The sequence below is a fragment of the Balaenoptera acutorostrata genome, chromosome 8 (genome assembly GCF_949987535.1).
Source record: "Balaenoptera acutorostrata chromosome 8, mBalAcu1.1, whole genome shotgun sequence".
Classification (NCBI taxonomy): Eukaryota; Metazoa; Chordata; class Mammalia; order Artiodactyla; family Balaenopteridae; genus Balaenoptera; species Balaenoptera acutorostrata.
The window spans coordinates 21349977-21369931 of record NC_080071.1 but is presented as its reverse complement, the minus strand read 5'-3'; the positions used below and the strand labels follow the sequence as shown (position 1 = coordinate 21369931).

General features: G+C 33.0%; 1 protein-coding gene across 16 annotated transcripts in view; it reads left to right on the top strand.

The window, feature by feature from the left end:
• The window catches only part of BAZ2B (bromodomain adjacent to zinc finger domain 2B), a 299743-nt gene that overhangs the window by 232818 nt on the left and 46970 nt on the right, over positions 1 to 19955 (top strand). For 8 of the 16 annotated variants that reach the window (XM_057550749.1, XM_057550748.1, XM_057550745.1 and 5 more), the window contains 9 exons: positions 1149 to 1214; positions 2614 to 2658; positions 2878 to 2910; positions 4139 to 4204; positions 13430 to 13570; positions 15933 to 16187; positions 17163 to 17377; positions 18243 to 18317; positions 19465 to 19708. In XM_057550749.1, coding sequence (XP_057406732.1) covers positions 1149 to 1214; positions 2614 to 2658; positions 2878 to 2910; positions 4139 to 4204; positions 13430 to 13570; positions 15933 to 16187; positions 17163 to 17377; positions 18243 to 18317; positions 19465 to 19708 — 1140 coding nt within the window. The remainder of the gene's footprint in view (positions 1 to 1148; positions 1215 to 2613; positions 2659 to 2877; positions 2911 to 4138; positions 4205 to 13429; positions 13571 to 15932; positions 16188 to 17162; positions 17378 to 18242; positions 18318 to 19464; positions 19709 to 19955) is intronic. The other 8 variants (XM_007183142.3, XM_007183144.3, XM_007183138.3 and 5 more) reach the window with 2 other exon arrangements.

Sequence of the window (19955 nt, the reverse complement as noted above, 5' to 3'; positions counted from 1 at the left end):
AAGCCTAGCAAGAGTCTGTGATCTTTTAGTTGAATAGCAAGCAATTTTCAACACCTTAACAGCTGAAAGGCATTACTCTGTGGAACTGTATAGTATAATAACTGATGTTCAGAATAATTGCCCCAAGTCATCAAGAAAAAGCCAAATTATATTTAGTGTAGTGTGTCTAAGCAGTATATATCTCAAAATTATTTCCATCCAAAATAGTGAAAATAAACTTCTAATGTTCAAAATTGCTATAACCTCCCAACTATTCAGGAAACTCTTGGTATAAACGATTTATTCCCTGAGGGTGTCAAATAGCTGAAGTGTTCTATGTTACATGATTATTCCTTCTAGAAATATACACGTTTCCTTATCCATTTCAAATTAATTTTAAAAATCCAAATCAAAAGTACTCCTATCTTCAAGTAAATTGACAGTAGCTACTGGATAGTTATCAAACTACTAGATAATTAATGACTTTAACATTATGACGCTCAGATTTGGTATCATGACCTTGATATTCAAAATGTACTTCATGAAAGATTATAAGTTTCCATTCTATCTTTTTAAAAAACCTTGAATTTAATCACAATATACAGCTAGAGAAAATCAGATTTAATGTGTTTCATTTATATCAGCTGAGTAATGGATTACTTTATCTCAAATTTCAAGTATTAAAAAAATCCAAATAAAGTGGACATGTTCATTTTTAAATGTTACTGATTTATTATTTAAATAACTTTTATTATCAGTTAAAATCTATCCCATCTTCTAAATTTTTTATGGTGATCATGTTTTACTTTTAAAAATCAGAAAAAGAAGGAAAAATTACATAAAATAATTTTTTCTGTGATTAAGTTTTAATGTAAAATAATAAACACTCAATTATTTCAGACTTTTAATAGAATTTGAAGAAGTCAAGAAAAGCTGACATACTCTTATGAATTTAAGAATTTTTTATATCTTAATGCTAATCTATACATTAGAAATGAAATTAGTATGTTAAATACAATATTAACTGTGGGAAAATCTGTAATTGTTTACATATATGTTCCATGTTGTTTTGTACCTGTGAGGCATGTAGCTCCATTTTCAAGTCATAGATTACTTTCAAGTTGCAGTGGTGCTGTTGCATGACTTTGAGACCTGTTTTGCATGCACAGGCAAAAAAGAAAAAGAAGGAAGAAGCAGCAAATGCCAAATTATTGGAGGCCGAGAAACGAATAAAGGTTAGTTTAGATGAGAATCAGTTTTCATTTTTCAAAAATAAAAACTGTATGATATTATACCGGTATCAATTATTAAAAAAAATAGCCCTCCTCAAAATGACTATCTAAAAAAATGTTTAGCACAGATAAAACATGTGTATAGTGTGTGTTTTTATTGTATGTATATTGTATGTATTTTTTTATATTTCATTATACAGGTTCTGTGTGATACTTTGAGCTCTTTAAATAGCAGACCAAATCAGAAATGCAAACTATTGCATAATACCTGTATATAGTTTTGATGGATAAGATCTTCCCAGAGCTATTTTGTATCATTTATGTTTAAGTTTCAAATTGTGTTCGAAATCCGATTCTCTCCTTAGATTAAAACGTTCTCTTTGTTAATGTCTAACAACTGTTTTAACTATTAAAAAGCGAAAAGCCTACAGAAACAAAAACCTAACTTTATCAGCTATAATTTACCAATAATAAAATTAGCCATTGTTATTTATTGTAACTTGATGTGTTGTTTGGGGATGTTTTGGTTTTGATTTTCTGGCCTGAAACATAAGAGAGTTGGACCCTCACTCCCCCTCCAGCCTCTACCCCGACACACATTACACCCCTTACCTTCCATTTTTTCTGATAGTTATTTACTGAAATTGGGCAGCCATGTGGTCCTACCAGTTCAAGAAACAGCCACTACAGCTATATCATAAAACCAGGGAACTGTTTGTTACCTTTTTCTACATAGACTCTCTTACTTTGTTCTTTAGATTTCTACTCCTTTTCAAAATGGCTGCCCTTAATATTAATTAATCCATATTTTACCTTTATAAAAAGATTCAGATTGGTGACATTCCCAGTACTGTTTGTATTAAGCCCTACCCCTTTGGGATGGCGCCCTCAATCATAGGTGGGCATAAAAATCTCAAGCTGATTCCTTTTCTCTTGTCACTCTCATTCCCACACACTGATAGAAATGATATAGATGCTGTTAATCCCAGAGTGTATTTAGGGATTTATATTCAGAGTGGAGAGAGTTTTAATTAGCTAGATTTGAGGGTTGCTTCATTATGTTTCCTTTTTTTTTTTTTCAGTGCCAGTTGTATCTGATATGCTCTATCTAGCTAGTCAGTTCAGTGAATGGGTCATTGAAGTGTGCTTGCTATTAGGTCACTGAATTTCAACTCTAAATGGCTACTGAATAAGGATCCTCGCTCCTGTCATACGGTTTTTATATATCAGGTAGAACCATATGAAGTTGCCACTTTATAAGTAAAAAATTATTGGATATTTGCAGTTTCATATGGTTCAACCTAATGGAAGACTATAGAATCTCAGAAAAGGAACTTTTAATACTTGTTGCATGTTCTAAATTTTCCCTAAACATCCATCTTAAAAGTTTCTTATTTTTAAGGAAAAAGAAATGAGAAGACAACAAGCTGTTCTTCTAAAGCATCAGGTGTGTAGACACATAGTTATACAATTGTCGAAATGTACATTTTATAATTGTTCTTAAATCTATTTTTGGAAAAATCTTCAAGATATTTTCTTTAAAAGTTCCAGTATAATTCCTGCTTAAATTCCTGGTTTTGGGATTGGTGTCTTTCGGGGGGTTAAAAATTGGTTTCATGACTCTGTGATTTCTGTTTCATAATGTTGTGCCAACTCTTTCTACCAGGAGTTGGAGAGGCATAGACTAGATATGGTATGGGTATGTTTATTTCTGTACATCTAACACCGCATTGTGATTTGGTTGTGATATGGTTGTCATAGCAATGCATAAAGTGTAGCACTGGCTGCTGTCATATTACATACTGCTGCATGGCTTTACAGCACAGTGCATTGCATACATCTGCTTGTCTGTCTATAAAGAAATATGGTACATTTCCAAGATTTTCAATTGAATTGGGCAGGCCTTATATAAGGCTGCTGTCTGAAAGTTTATGTTACTGATGTCACAGTGAAAATTGGATCACTATCCAATTAGATACAATTATGACCCATATTCTCCCATCATTCTAGATGCAAAACTGCCATTGAGTACAATGGGAATTTTGAGTTAGGTTGATGAGAGAATATGAAATATATTCTGGTTTTATGGACAAATTTTAGAAATTTTTAGAAATATCCCTTTGGGGGAACCACGTATATTTAATCAAAAAGAATGATTCAGTACTATAGCTATGTGATTTTTTTATTTTAAAGTAAAAAGAGACTATCGAAGTAAGCTAATGCTTACCTTATTTTCATACTGTGCCTTTTAGATTCCACTTACGAGCCCATGGTGCAGCTTTTGTGGCTTTAAATAGTGCATCAAGTGGCAGACATCAGTAAACAGGAATATCCCATTTCATTGATGTTGTTATATGAATTATGCCTATAACAGCTTGAAAAAAACTTTCTAATTTGTCGGTGGCTTATTGGATTTACAAAATGATAGTGTACTTGAAATAAAAATAACTAATTCTAAAACCATGAAGTGAAAGTGAATATAAATCAATTTCTGCCTGATCTAAAATTTAAGAACAGCACAACCTTTGGTTTAATTGGCTGTAGTACATATTTGTGGTTTTTCTAATAGCAGATGTAAGGTAACTGACCTGTTCCAGCCAACCATTATGCTTTTTGTTCTGCCAGCTTTTGAAGGAGCATCACAACTGACCATAAGTAAACCTTGTATGCTTCTGTTTACACTGTCTCCATGTTCATTGCTTTACCTTTTTGCTTTTGATTGTTCTTGTATTTGCTTTCTAAACCTGAACTAAAACATGCACAGACTGGCCATTCTTGTCTTATATTTAGTATTTACTGTGACTTGTCTATAAATGCTAAACATGCTATACCGAGTTTTTTTGTTCTGTTTTGTTTTGTTTTTCCATTTGAAAATCAAACTATTAACTATGGTTGAGTTATATTCCTAATTTTATCTGGCCTAATAGGAACGAGAGAGAAGGCGACAACATATGATGCTTATGAAAGCTATGGAAGCGCGTAAAAAAGCAGAAGTAAGTGTATGTTTCTGGAAAAATATTATCTTGTCATAAATTAATATTTTTTCTTAAAACATTGGCTCTTCTAAGTATAGATTTTTTGGAGTAGGGATTGTCATGATTTACCGACTCTCACAAGCAAACCAAAGGTTAGAGATAGTAACCAAGTGTTAGAACATAAAAGAATCCATAGGATGGATTCCAATGGATGAGTTAATTTTCTTGGCTGAGATTTTAATTACCTTTTTAAAATATAGTGAATGACATTCATTTGGATAAAAGAAGCTATTTCTTACTGTGACCAGAGTTTCACAAAATTACAGCATGCCTCGACAAGTCCTATGTGTCCTAATTCAAATATCAGTCAGTTCAACCGTGGATTTCTGCCCTCAAAATTACTCTTTAGCATTCTATGTGTGAAATTAGGCCTAAGTACTATCTTTGAAGTAGACTTTTACCATATACTTCAGAATAAGAAAATTATTGCAATAAGTCAAAATGAACGTATATGGATGTTAATAGAAATCACTTAAAGGTTAAAAAATGTCACAAAGGAATGCATTCTGAATTAAAACAGTTGAATAGAGGTATGGCCATTATAACCAGGGCTTTGGACTTTCAGAGACTCAGATACCCATGCTGGCTCTAAACCAACTTGCTTTAGCTCTTCAGGTTATTTCTTCTTTAAAATTGAGATAATGATTCTGACAGGATTATAAGATTATCAAGTGGGATAAGCATTTAATAAATAATCATTAATGAAAATGAGACTATTTGGTCTAGAAGTTGAGTGCCCTATATTTCAGTTTTTTGGCCTCAGCTGTGGCTTAAACTCTCATTACAGATTTCTGATATGAAGGCAGAGTATGTGTATTGTTTAGGAACCTGGACATTGTAACCAAATGATCAGGATTTGAATTCTAATTTCAGTACATTCCAGCTCTATGACCTTGGGCAAGTTATTTAACCTCTCTGTGATTCAGTTCTTTCATCTGTAAAATGGAGATGATACTAATTCCTATTTCATAGGGTTTGTAGTTATGATTAAATGGGTGTGTGTCTATATGAGCGTATGTGTAACGTTCTTGGAACAGTGCCTGGCACCACATAGTACCTACTTACTTATCACAATAAGTTACTTATTACTATATAGGTGTTTTTGTCCTTACTTGTTAATTATCCAGGACCACTGACACCCTCTACATCTAACACAACAAGGGAATCTACACATGGATTTATAACCACAATCTCTGAAAAATGACAGGCAGAGAAAGAGAGAGAGGTAACAGATTCCAGGAATGGGCATGGCTGCAAACTCTGTTCCCTTCTGAATGCAAGGGTGGGAAGAGTAGGGAAGGGGATTAATTAAAATTCTAAAAGCTCGACCTAATTTTCTCCTTATCTGGAGAGATGGGAAATGAGGGAATAACTCAGGGAAAAGACCTGGAAAATCCCTCAAGAGGCAAGTTCTTCCTTGCCAGGTATTCCTCTTACCGGAAGGACTAAGAAGAACCAGGGCTTGTTATTCTGATTTTTCCTCTTGGAGAGGAAAGCTAAAGAAAGGCAGAATAATGAAAATAACTCAGAGCATTATCTCCAGACGTACTAGGATTTGGTAGAGGGGGACACCCAAGAGAATAGTAAGGATAAGATCATCCGAGGGAGTGAATGCTCAGGTTAAGAGGTACCCAAAAGGCCCAAAAGTCATGACCCCTCCCACTGGTTTTTTTTATATTTGCTCTGTGGCCTGGGAGGAGAGTAGCAAAAGCTGCTGAAGAGAGGTGAGTAAGATCTGCATTGAGTGGAAGGTAGCAGCCATGGGATAAATGAAGATAATTCAAATGAAATCTTCTAAGAGTCTTTCAAGACCCAAGAGCATGAAAGCATGGGAAAAGGATATTCCCTTGACTAGATAGAGTGAAATCAGGTACACTGCTTCCAATAAAACTTGGAAAGGGATATGAGAAACCAGGTACAGCTCTCCCTCTTCTAGCTCCCTTCATCCTCAGAAAAAAGAAACATGAATAGCATACAAAATACTCTTCAATTTGAAGTACTTTGAAATATAAAAACAATTATCAGATAAAGTGAGAAGAAACTAAAGGAAAATTAACCCACCTATATTGGAGCAATACAAGTTCGTGATAGGGATGCCCGTATCAAGCATGAGTAATTAGAAAAGAAATACAAGAAAACTATGCCAAAATATCAAAGCAAAAATATGTGTGTGTACGCACGTATGCATGCATGTATACATAAAGTAACAGCTTAAAGCATAATAACTTAAAGAACCTGTTTTCCCTGCTTTCATTCTTGCTTTCCTCAGCACACTCCCTATGCATTCTCCACAGAGTAGCTGGAGTGATCTATTCAAAAAAGAAACCAGATTATATCTGGATATCTTAACACTATCCAGTGGCTTCTCATTACAATAGTAATAAAGTCCAAATTCCTCATCATGACATATCAGACCCACATGCTCTGACCTCTGCCAACCTCTCCAACTTTACCTCATACAATTTGTACCTTATGTACTATGTTCCAGTCATTTTTGTCTTTTTATTATTTCTAAACAAAGGGTCTTTACTGTTGCTGTTCTTCCACTGAATATTCAAGTGGTTCTTATCTATTGTTCAGTCATAGGTCAAATATTAACTTATCAAAGAGGCCTTCCCAGAACAGAGTACATTATATGTTTTCTGTCTATATAATTTTCTTTATATAATAATAATAAAATCATTTTACTTTATTCTAGGTGGTTTTCTTTTTTTAAACACTTAAGGAACTATTATTTAAAATAACAATACAATAACGTATGTTACAAATAATCCTTTTTCAGGATGTTTGAGAGAATCCCATAGGTAAAGCTGAATTCTTAAAACGTTGTTATCCTCTGATCACTGTAGACCTGTGAACAGGACTAGAGAATTTTACCAGTTATTCAGATGGGTTTTTTTTTGGCCACACCGTGCGGTATGCGGTATGTTTGAACCCTCCGACCAGGGTTCAAACCGCAACCCCTGCATTGGGAGCCGTGGAGTCTTCTTAACCACTGGACCACCAGGGAAGTCCCCAGTTATTCAGATCTTAAATTGTGTTCCTCTATTGAATGATACCTATAGATCTTAGTAATCAACTAAGTATGTTTTTACATTTCTTAAAAGACTGTTGTGTACACAGCATTAAATTAGATGCTGCAGGAAAAGCAAAAAAATTAAAGATGCTTTTTATCCTATCAGAGAGAGAAATCTTTACAGTATAAACAGTTAAGCAGTGACTAGGCATATATTTTTACTGATAATCCAAACTTTCACCATATCTTTTACATAAACTTGCACCTCCGTGAATATTAACAAACCCTTCCTATATCTACTTGTTCATTTCTTCATTATTACTTAATGTGCATGAGATGTAACTAGAGTAATGCCAGTAATGGGCACATCTTGGCTTCATATTCTGCCTCTTATTACCTCCTAATAGCTCAACTGCAATTTTTTCTGTTATTAACTGTTAAAAGAACAAACTTTATTGTAAAGTTAAAGCCATATGATACTTAGGCAGGGCCAACTCAAAATTCTAAAATGGCCTATGTGTAACCCTTGATTCTAAACTTTAATACCTTTAGACATTTAATTATTAAGTTGTGAAGAAAAAAATAAGATAAACAAAAATGCTGATATTATGGGTAATGTTTAAAGAATTATGAGGTTAAAAAATTAATTGCTTTCACCTTGTTAGTTAAAAATCTCTTATAACATCTGAATTTATTCCAAGAAACTCCCCATAGTCATCAAAGTAAAAAGGTAACACAAACACCATTTTTATGTTTCTTTGTGTACACTACACTGATCTTACTTTTTGATTTAGTGTTAACTTATTTTTCACTAAAAACATCCCAAATTTATATTGGTTCCCTAACTTAGAAATCTAATTTCTATAGTTTTTCCTTTATATAAATCTATAATTAATAAGAATATTCAGACATATTCAGAAATTACCTTACTTATTACTATATTAATTTTAGTGTATCATCATAGTTCATAAATATTTTTATAACATAATGTAAGAAAGGATAATCTTTAGCCTCATGAATAAAAAAGGCTTATATCCTAGTATAATTCAAGTCTTACGATATATTTGTGCTCTCATTATTACTAATCACTGGAAACTTACGTTGGTTTAAGCAATGTGACAAAGTAGCTCAAAATCTCCTGTTTCATTTATAAAAACTTCAAACTATGTCAGTCACAAATTTATAAACACTTTACTCATATTATCTGAATAATCAACCATAGTACTCGTAACAGAGTCTTTTGTATATCTATCTCCCCAAGGATCAATAAACAACAAAAGGTTGTTAAACATGCATCTATTACAGAATGACTATGTCAGCAATTTAGGAGACAAAACCATAAAATAGAAGAGAGTAGTTCAGGTCCCAGAAATCATCTAATAATTTGCAAACATAAAAAATGTATAACCCATTCAATGATTCAAGTCATGAGAATATTTTATAATCCTGTATTTATACTAATCATTACTTAGTGAAAAATAAAAAGTAGAATTGCTCATGTAGACAGTTTTGTTTAAACAAACCCATTTTTCAGTTGAAGATATAATAAATGTACTTATATGACATACTTGTGTATTGTACTTTATATAATGTACTTAATTTCAATTTTAAAATTAAATTGTCTTTAAAAGCATGTAAAATGATTTTATATTAACTATTCAGTAAAATGTTAAATGTCATACACATTTAAAAGATACACGCACAATTTTGGAACGAATTATTATCAATGTAATTTAGATGTATTAAAATCTCTACTTACCTGACTCAAGAATTATTAACAATTTTGATTTTAATTTAGGAGACATTTGTATAGTAGTAGCTACTCTAAGAATATTTAGTGATAGTTAATCTAAAGTAAGTACAGACTTTTGTGTAATACTTTGGTGGATTTTATGAAAATGTGATAACTGGAAATTTTTACTCTTTTTAAATAGTATTTTATATTGATACCTGTAAAATACAATAAAATATAATATAAATAATATATAATTTTATTAAAAATTTAAAATATAAGGATTTCTTTTATCATGGATTCATAATTTTTTCATTTGTTTAAACTTAATTTATTATTACATTTTAAATGTAAAAATAGGCCCTTTAAAAAAAATTACCCTGATTTTTCTACTCATGCTCAATATGTGACATAAAATAGTATCACTTTTATTCTTTATATCTGTCTTCTATAAATGGCTTGTGTTATTAATCTTATTTACACTTTATTCTTCTTGCACCCTGAGGTAAATCTGTGTCTCTTAAAGAATATTTATGTCTTTGAAATTTAAGTACAGTTGCTGTGAAAAGAAATGTAACCTCCTAATTATGCCCAGAGCAAACACCTAAGAGACCCAGTAGAATCATAAAATACAGGAAACATAGGCATCTTTGCAACATGGCCTCTTAAAAATGGCCTGTTTGGCAATTTGACAAATTGTAAAACTTTATAATAACAGATCCTCCTACCACACTCATTGCTTAGTTTTTAAACTTCTGTGATTCTAAAATAGAATAAATTCATTTCATACCTTTGTTATTTTGCTATAGATTTCTGGAAATACTTTCAGTTATGCTTTTAGAGTCCCTAAAATAATCTTTTCATGCATTTAAAATTTTCACCCTATGTATCTTAGGCTATTTAGTGTAATCTAAATTTAACACTTTTGCTATTGAAAGGTGTTGCAACTTTGAATGAAATTTAAATGACTTCTTAATTAAGATATTAGTAATATTTTGATACAGAAAATTTCATTACTATAATTAAGATGATAAAAAGATGTTTTATTGTAAATGACATATATACCAAGAATCCACATTTATTTCATAAATTTCTACATCTAGAAAACTGGGTAAGGACGGGGAAAGTTGGGAATGAAGGCCCCCAAAAATTGGAAGGAGGCATTCTAATTTGCTTGTAATTGTTTATAGTCAATCTAAAATATAGTTAAGAGCTATATTTCATAGTCATTTGTAGACACTGTAAGTTATTGCCCTGAAATTTAAACAATGTGGCATTTGTAGATTTAATCATTCAGCAAATTAATCAATGCTTAAATAATTTTTATATGCTAAGGCACACTGTATATGTCCATTAGAGACATATGATAACTATTATAGTTGGAAATAAGAACAATATTTAAACCAGTGGGAGAGGAAAATTGAACTGATACAGGCTTGAGTTGTCAGAGACAAAGATAATATTAAAAACTCTCCTGAGGGTTTCTGGCAAATTATACTGCTGGGAATTGAATAGGTCCATAAAGAGGTGAGTAAGTTGGTTCCTCTGATCTCTAGAAGTTCACACTACAGTGCGAGAGATCAACTTTAAACAAATAATTGTCACTCAGTGCAATAAATGCTGTAATAAGTTATGTGGAAGCTCAAAAAAGGGAAATATTAAAACTCCTGAACTAGCTGTGGGAAAAATTAAAACACAGGCTTTATTTTTGTGTAAAGGAGGAAGGGCTATGCATTCCAGTCAGAGGGGATGACAGGTACATAAATACAATGTTGTAACTAAACAGGACCTCTGGGGTTTGGGGAGGAAGGTGCAAAGAGGGGGTTAGTCAATTTTAACCTTGTGCGTATACCTCTCTTGGCTTTGCTGCTTCTCCTCCTCTTCTTCCCCCTCCTCTCCTCCCCCTTCTCCCCTTCCTCCCCTCCTCCCCCTCCTCCCCTTCCTCCTCCTCCCCCTCCTCTTCCTCCCCCTCCTCTTCCCCCTCCTCCTCATGACCATTATCATTATCATCCAAGCAGTGCCTCAAACTGGTTACACTGTTTGCTCAACACAGTTGTATCACAAAATGTGCCTAGAGTTTGGGAGATTCACTGAGAATCATGAGATACGAGACCAGAACTTCTGTGGGGCTAGATTGTGACTGTCTTTATATGCCATTTTAAATACTAGTTGATCGTTGAGGGGATCCTAGAAGCTCTGGTTCTTTGAGAGTCATTTTGTACCAAAGCCACAGGATTTGTATTAGTCCTGTACAGTTCAGTAGAAGTCACTAAATAAATTAGTGAATAAATGCATTAAATTTAGAGACTCCATGTTTCCCTTAAAGTATCCCATTGAGGGAGTAGATGCTTGTCTTTAAGTAATAAAGGTCCTATGAATTTCTAAGATTTCTTGAAAACCTCCATTTTATCCTAGGATATAGATGTCACTTTTACATTCTATTCCATATTATGGCCATGCTTTTTTAATTTGAAAAATACTGCCTATCACTAGGTAAAAATGATATCCAAGAATATAAGACAGCTTTACCTCATGGCATTAAATGCACTCTAACTCATTGTCTACCTATCACTGAAGGGTGTACATACCCTCATATTGCCCCTAATGTGAAGTTGGCACAGTGAAAAGAGCATTAGTGTCACACAGGTCCTTTCTCTCTTTTTCAAAAGAAAAGAAATAATAACCATTTTCAACAGTTCTTAGTGAATAGCAGAGAAGTCTCAATTATTTATGATTACTATTAAAACATGATTAAGAATTCTGGGTTAGTCCTGTATAGTAGAAAAATTTACACCAGCTACTTTGAAATTTATGAGACATTTAATATGTTTTTTCTGTTAGTGATTGTTAATTCATTATTCTGGTAAGTAACCAAAAAGTTTGGCTTCTCTTCTTTGGAAAAGTACTTAGAGCAACATCTCATGTGTTTAAAGATTGAAAATCCAGTATGGAAAACAAAATTGTTCTACCAATGATAATTTGATTTGAAAATCTATACTGCACTGTGGGAACGTTACATGTTAATTGTGTATATTTTATGTCATTAGAGCCTCAGAACCTGCTTTTAGTTTATAATTGATAAGATTAATTTTAGAACTTTTTGGTGTCAATAATTTCTTAATATAGCTTTTTTATCATTTTCCTCCCAAATGTCTGCGTGAATCAGTAACCCAGAAATTTAGAAGCAGTGTAAAAATGAGCAGTTATTTGAGCATATCGTATAAAAAAGTCCTCATGATGACCTGATCTCTGGTTCTGTATCACAATATTCAACAACTACTCAACACGCAACGTACACTCCAGTCATGAAACTACTAGCAATTTCTCAAATACATCGTGCTTTCTCAGCTCTTGGCTGGGAATGTATTATTTCTCCACTCCTCTCTGTCTCCCCCTTGGCATGCCCTGCCACAGCAGTCAGCGTGCTGTCTAACCAGTGATAATTGAAATGAAGGAATTGAAGTGAAGGAATTAAGATGTCCAGTTATAAAATAAATAAGTCATGGGGATGTAATGTACAGCATAAGGAATATAGTCATTAATACTGTAATAACTCTGTATGGTGACATGGTAACTAGACTTGATTATGGCGATCATTTCAGAATGTATAAAAATATCGAATCACTGTGTTGTACACCTAAAACCAATATAATATTGTAAGTCAGTTATACTTCAGTTTAAAAAGAGAATTGTATTTGATGTATGACGATAAAGTAATGACACCAGTATTATATAGAAAGTCACTTCTTCCAAAAGAATGCCATACTCTACAACAGAGAAACAGGATGATTATTTCCATATTGTTGCCATTACCCAAAATAATTTTAAAGCTTTTGGAATTGCCTTCAAAACCCATTTTACATTACTTTAAATGTTGTTTAGAGTGGTAAATAATATTTTTATTTCATCATAGGTGCACGTCTTAAGACTAGCTAATTCACTTTGAAAGAACTGCTTTTGCAGATTCAAACATGTTGCTTCCATTTTCATGCTGTAAATCTTTTCTTGCTTCCTTGAGCTACACAAAAATTTTTGTTAATACTAGTTAACTTTTTTTTTATGAATATTTACTTGCCCATGTGCATTTTATATACCTGCTTTTATTAATAAGTATTTTATTCTCATATTATAACCTGGGAAATGATTGAATAAATTTTGAATAATGAAATAATCTAGATTGAAACTAATATTGATATTTTGTATATGTATGTATATATACATATAGTCATAAGATTATTTTGAAACTCAAAAGGTGAAAACGCTGAAAAGCAAAATACGTCATTGTTTCTATGTAATTCCAAGTCTATTCCTAAACATCCTAAGAGAATTTTGTTCATGGAAATAACACTTTGATTACTTTTTAAATTTTAACTGGAGGTTTTTTAAACACAGATAATGATTAAAGAGAATATGTGGACATGGTTTTCTTTTTAAGGAAAAAGAACGGTTAAAGCAAGAAAAACGTGATGAGAAAAGATTAAATAAAGAACGTAAACTAGAGCAACGAAGATTAGAATTAGAAATGGCAAAGGAACTAAAGAAGCCTAATGAAGACATGTGCTTAGCAGACCAAAAGGTAATTTATCATGTAAACCATTTCATTAATAAATTTAATTTTTTCTGTGTTCTCACCTGATTCCTTTGCCAGAGCTGCCATTATGAAAGCCTTGTGTTTTTAGCTGGAGCAGTGGATTTCCAAGTCTAGGTCAATCTGTCTCTCCTGTATGGCCACGAGTAAACCTCTCCAGAGCCCTGTGCTGATAATGGCGGTTCTTAATATACAAATGGAGCACTGCAAACCTTTTTAATTTAAGTAGAAATACTGCAGAAATCTACAAAAATGAATTATAGAAATAGATAGGATTTCTGTGTTTCATTTGGTCCTTCCCAGGCATTTAGTTACAGAAAGATCTAACTCCTCCCTCATGCCTCCATGGATATTTAAATAAATTAGGATTTATAATCTATAACCTCCTTCAATGCTTTAGTGATGGTAGCTAACTATTGAGTATGTTTAGTACATGCCAGGCCCTATGCTACGTGCTTTAAATGAATTTTCTCATTTAATCCTCACCACAATCCTATAGGACTGGTATTTATGCCCATTTACAGATGAGAAAACTTGAGACACAGAGAGGTTAAGGAACTTGCTCAAGATTATAGAGCTCATAAGTGACAACTTGGATGCAGTCCCCAGTTTTTTAAACTCCAGAGCCCATACTGTTTATGATCCTGAAAGCCAAGAAATGTGTCCAAGCAAAGTACCTCATGTGTGTTTTCTCTTCCATCATGCTTCACAGATTTATAATGTTGCTAAAATACAGAAAAGTAGCAACTTGGAAAGAGCAAAATCACCGTGATAACTGGCATGATTTCACATACTTATGAATAGAAATCAATTATGTTTGGCTATAGTTAAGAAGATAGTATTCCTAGAAAATTATACAATAATGCATATCATATCTATAATACTGTCTCAGTAATAGAATACTATACTTGGTCAATAGCATCTATATTTACTTACATGCCATATAATATACATATAGTGCTTGTCTCTTGATTATGCAAGCTCTTTTCTAAAGTGCTTAAAGCAAACTTTTAGTACCCAAGTGGAAAATTTAATGATACTAATATTCTATTTATTTACCTAGCATAAATGCTTCTAAATAAAAATGAAAGTATACATTCTAGTTTTAGTCAATTGGATGTTTAAAATTTCCTAAGCATAGAATGGGTACAGTGGTTAGTCAACACATTTAATAAGCTCCTGGTGAGCAATTTTTAAAATCCTAAGTGAGCTTTATTTTCTTGCTAATCCTAAATGATCTTTTTTTAATCCTAAATTGTCCTAAGTGATCTTTTATTTTCATTTAAATCCATATGCACTATATCAAATATTTGTAAGTCCATTTTAAGCCTTACTTTCGTTAGCTTTGTTATATAAATTTTTAGAATCATATGGAAATGTGTATGTCTGATCTGATTCAGGAAAAAAGAAGACTCAGAATTAAATGGTTTTCATATGTAACAAAAGATTTGTATGATATCAGCAATTGTCCATAATTCTGTGTTTCCGCACACTATTAGTAGAAAAAGTCTTTGGTTAGTTATTTCAGCAAGCGCAGAGTGGAGGAAACATTTTTGAACAAGGACAAATTTAGATAAATAGAAATATTTACAAGCCACATTTTTCTCAATCAGAATTGAAAGTCCTATTACTGAATCCCGTTCATGGACAAAAATGTTTTTAATTTAGGTTACTTATTTATTTAACTTTTAAAATGTCCATAACAACTGATAATATAATTTAGTCATTAAAATGTTAATATGTGAGCATATTTGAGAAATAGCAAGAGAGCTCTCTAATTTTAACACTGAAATTCAATGTTTCGCTATATACGGGAAACCTAAAGACTGATAGTTGCATTATTACTGGGTTCTTGATAGGGTCATGGGTTCTGGTCAGTCATTAGCCAAAGATGGTACTCTCTCCAACCATACAGCACACAGATGCACACTGTTAACTTCTGAGCTCCCAAAAGAGTGTGAATTATAAATCAGTCTACATCAGTAGAAGAAACTATTGCACGTGCCCTACTAAGTATGTCCATGTTAAAGTACTTTTGAGATGTTTATTTCTTATGTTACCTGATTTTTGTTCCAGTTGTATAACCTGTTTTATCAATACGTAAGTTAAAATTAGTGTTCTCTTTTGCAGAGATCTAAGTTCACGTTGAGTTCAACCAAAATTTATTAGTGGTTACTTGTGTTCAGGATTCTATGCTTAGTACCATGGGGTTATAGAAATGCCCCCAGGGAATTTACAATCCAGAGGGAAAACCACTGGTATAATGCAAGAGAAAAATAGCAATTTACTTTACTTCAGGAGATATAAAATCATGGCTTTTTGAATTACTTTTTCTCTCTTTTCTTTTCAGCCTTTGCCAGAGTTGCCTCGTATTCCAGGACTTGTTCTCTCTGGAAGTACATTTTCAGACTGTCTCATGGTGGTGCAGTTCTTACGAAACTTTGGTAAAGTTTTGGGCTTCGATGTGAATATTGATGTTCCAAGCCTGAGTGTTCTTCAAGAGGGATTGCTAAATATAGGGGACAGCATGGGTGAAGTACAAGACTTGCTTGTGAGGCTCCTCTCAGCTGCTGTATGTGATCCAGGTCTAATTACAGGATACAAGGTAAAAAAAAACCAAAATATAATTTTTTAAATTTGTACTGTCAGTGCATTGATACTCTCAGTGCTGGCTTTAGTGTATTAGCAGAAGACTGTATAGATAGATCCAATTTTTTCTACATAACTTCTTAACAAAGTTAAAGGTAGATTGGTACAATTGGTGCAAACTTAGAAAAACCTGGTTCATAAAGCCTAAGGAATGTAAATCATTACCAAATTATTTTTTTCCCTCTAGCTTTTGGCAAAAAGCAATCTGATTTAAGGAAATACCTAAGTGATATTCAGCAAAACAGAGAATTCTTAATTCATAAAGCAATTAACTTATGTGTGCCTTCTGAAATTATACTGTGTTCTCTCTGAAACACTGTGAATAACCGAGGCTAATCAAGGCCCCTACAGACCAGCATGTTAAGATACTGTACTGCTAAGTGGATACGCAATAAGTCAAATTTATCTTAATTCCAATTAAGATACACATTTCAGTCAGCTTTGCTCTAGATAATGTAGAGAGACTCTTCCAGATGCACCTGTTACTTTTTTTTCCATCTCCCTATTCATTCAGCATACTAGGCAATAGAATCCATGACACCGTCGAGCAAGAAAACACATTGATAGTACTTTTCAACCTCTCCCCCACTACTACTGGTAGAGCCTGGAAAAGCTTGGGATAGTGTCTGTAGTCAAAGAAGGTATGGTGAGACCATTTTTAGCCACAAGTTTACATACTCTTCTCCCCACCGAACTTTTTAACCAAGGGTTTGAAGAAGGAATAGAAAAATTACAAGTACTTGAAAACTTGTCTATCATCTGTTGACTAAATGATGTTGAACGTCATGTTTTATCGCCACTTCATCAAAAATGTGAATAAAGCCCTTGTCAGTAATACCTAAATCATATAATACCAATATTTAAAAGTCTTATTGTTTATATCTTATGAGTCGTTGTGGTCAATACTGATAAAAATGCCAACCTTTTATAGGCCAAAACAGCTCTTGGAGAACATTTGCTGAATGTTGGTGTGAATCGAGACAATGTTTCCGAGATTTTGCAGATTTTTATGGAAGCACACTGTGGACAAACTGAGCTTACTGAAAGCCTGAAGACCAAAGCTTTTCAGGCTCACACTCCAGCACAGAAAGCCTCAGTTCTGGCTTTCCTGATCAATGAACTGGCGTGCAGCAAGAGTGTGGTGAGGTAAGCATATGCCCAGACATTTCTGGTGATTCTTTTCTGTTTTGAATTTGTCTGGTCACAAAGTAATACAAATTGCTTATAGAAAATTTTGAAGTTACAGACTACCACAAAGAAAAAGATTAAAATTACACTAATCTCACCATTCAGAGATGACTACTGCTAATAATGTTTCAATGTATTTCTTTGCAGTCTATTAGAAAAGAAATTTTGAATCATACTGTGTATAGTCTTTGTAACCTGTTTTGTTTATTTGGTAATTTTGTTATTTATTTGTATACTGAAGTGTAAACAGTTTTTTCTTGCTATGGCTCCAGAATCCAGCACTGTTGCAAAAACCTAGAATTTTTCTTTTATCTTTTGATGATAAATGACTACCTGATTTTCCTTAGTAGCTGCCATTTGTAGAATTATCTACCTACTTTTTATCATGTGCTGATACAATCTTAATATTATTTATTTATTGTGTATTAATTTGCACTTAAAAAAAAAGTATTTAATCTCATTTCAGAGTCAAAGTAAGTCCTCCACTATAGTATTTGAAGATTTGGTGAACAAATACCATGTTCATCTTTTTCTTACTGTTCATTATTTTACAGATTTTAATTATGTAACTTGTATTCCTTTACCTTTCTAGGAAAATAATCAATCCAAACATTTCAGAGCCATGCATTTCTACCATTTCTGGGCATCTTTAAGTTTTCTATACATCTCTTAGCTATGTATTAATATAATTTTTCATTTGTTTTTGCTATTCATTGGCAATCATCATTTGTACTTACCCCAAAACTGCATCATTTTGCTTACCAAATTAATGTATTGCATAATGGATTAATATATGTCTTCTAATAAACTTTTGCATTGGCAGTGAAATCGACAAGAACATTGATTACATGTCAAATTTGAGGAGAGATAAATGGGTGGTAGAAGGTAAACTCCGCAAGTAAGTCATGTTTTATTAAAACTAATATACTGTTTTCCTTTTTTGCAAGTTTCTGAATAAAACATACAAATTGCAAAGGTAGAATTTAAACTTTATTTTGTCTAAGAATTAGAAAAGGTAAAGCTTAATTAAGCTGAGATATGAAACTAATAAAACTCAGTGCCAGAATTTTCAGTAGACAAAAGATATAATGAGATTCACTGAGCTCATATGTTTCAAACTTAGAAGAAAGTCAATTTATCTTTTTTCTTTCAAAGAAGTCAAGCAATCACATATTCTAAGATTGTTGTTGCTATCAGGTTACTTTTGTCATAAATAGAATCTGTTTGGAACTACTACTTTTTTCCTTAATTGCTTTCTAATTAAAATTTGCTTTTACAAAGAGCCTAACATATCCAAATGTATTCAGCATTAAAACTTAATTAGCTTCCTGCTAGGAAATATAATGCTGAAATTATTCAACTTCTGTGTTAAGAGGATAGTTTCTTCGCAGTAACTTGAATTGAAATTTTTTCAGTCAGATAGTATAGGATCAGGTCTTATCACTTGGCCATTCCTGAGTTAATCTTCTCAGTTTTCTGGTTTTTTTTTTTTTTTTTTAATTAATTAATTTATTTATTTATTTATGGCTGTGTTGGGTCTTCGTTTCTGTGCGAGGGCTTTCTCTAGTTGCGGCAAGTGGGGGCCACTCTTCATCATGGTGCGCGGGCCTCTCACTATTGCGGCCTCTCTTGTTGCGGAGAACAGGCTCCAGAAACGCAGGCTCAGTAATTGTGGCTCACGGGCCCAGTTGCTCCGCGGCATGTGGGATCTTCCCAGACCAGGGCTCGAACCCGTGTCCCCTGCATTGGCAGGCAGATTCTCAACCACTGCACCACCAGGGAAGCCCCCAGTTTTCTGGTTTTTTAAAAAATGTATTCTAATTCCAAAGAGATAGCCAGAATAATTCTTGAATGTTAATATATTTTGTAATTTCTGGGAACATATTTCTTAAGTTTCCTTCATTCTAATTTTTATTGTCATTCATTTATTGATTACTGTGAGAGAAATACCATAAGGTATTTTTGCTTACAACTCATAGTATGCTCTTCAAAAAGTATAAGAAGAAGCCTTTTCTTCCATATCATCATTTTTTTCATACTTAAAGGCTCAGAATCATTCATGCTAAGAAAACAGGCAAAAGAGACACTTCAGGTGGCATTGATCTTGGAGAAGAACAGCATCCATTGGGCACACCCACTCCAGGACGCAAACGAAGAAGGAAGGGAGGAGATAGTGATTATGATGATGATGACGATGATGATAGTGATGACCAAGCTGATGAAGATGATGAGGATGAAGAAGATAAAGAAGACAAAAAAGGAAAGAAGACTGAGATCTGTGAAGATGAGGTAATCAAATTCAGGTTGATTTTAATACTTAACTAATATTACATAACATATTGAAAATAACACAGAATTTGAAGTCAAATAGATTTGGGTTTGAATTTCATTGTGACGCTTGACTCAGTTTCTTCATCTGAAAACTGAATATTATAAAATTCACCTCAAAGTTTTTTGTGATGGTTAGGTAAATATTGAGTAGAATGCAATGCCTTCTATACATAGAGGGCATTTACATTGAATAAAAGAAGTTAAA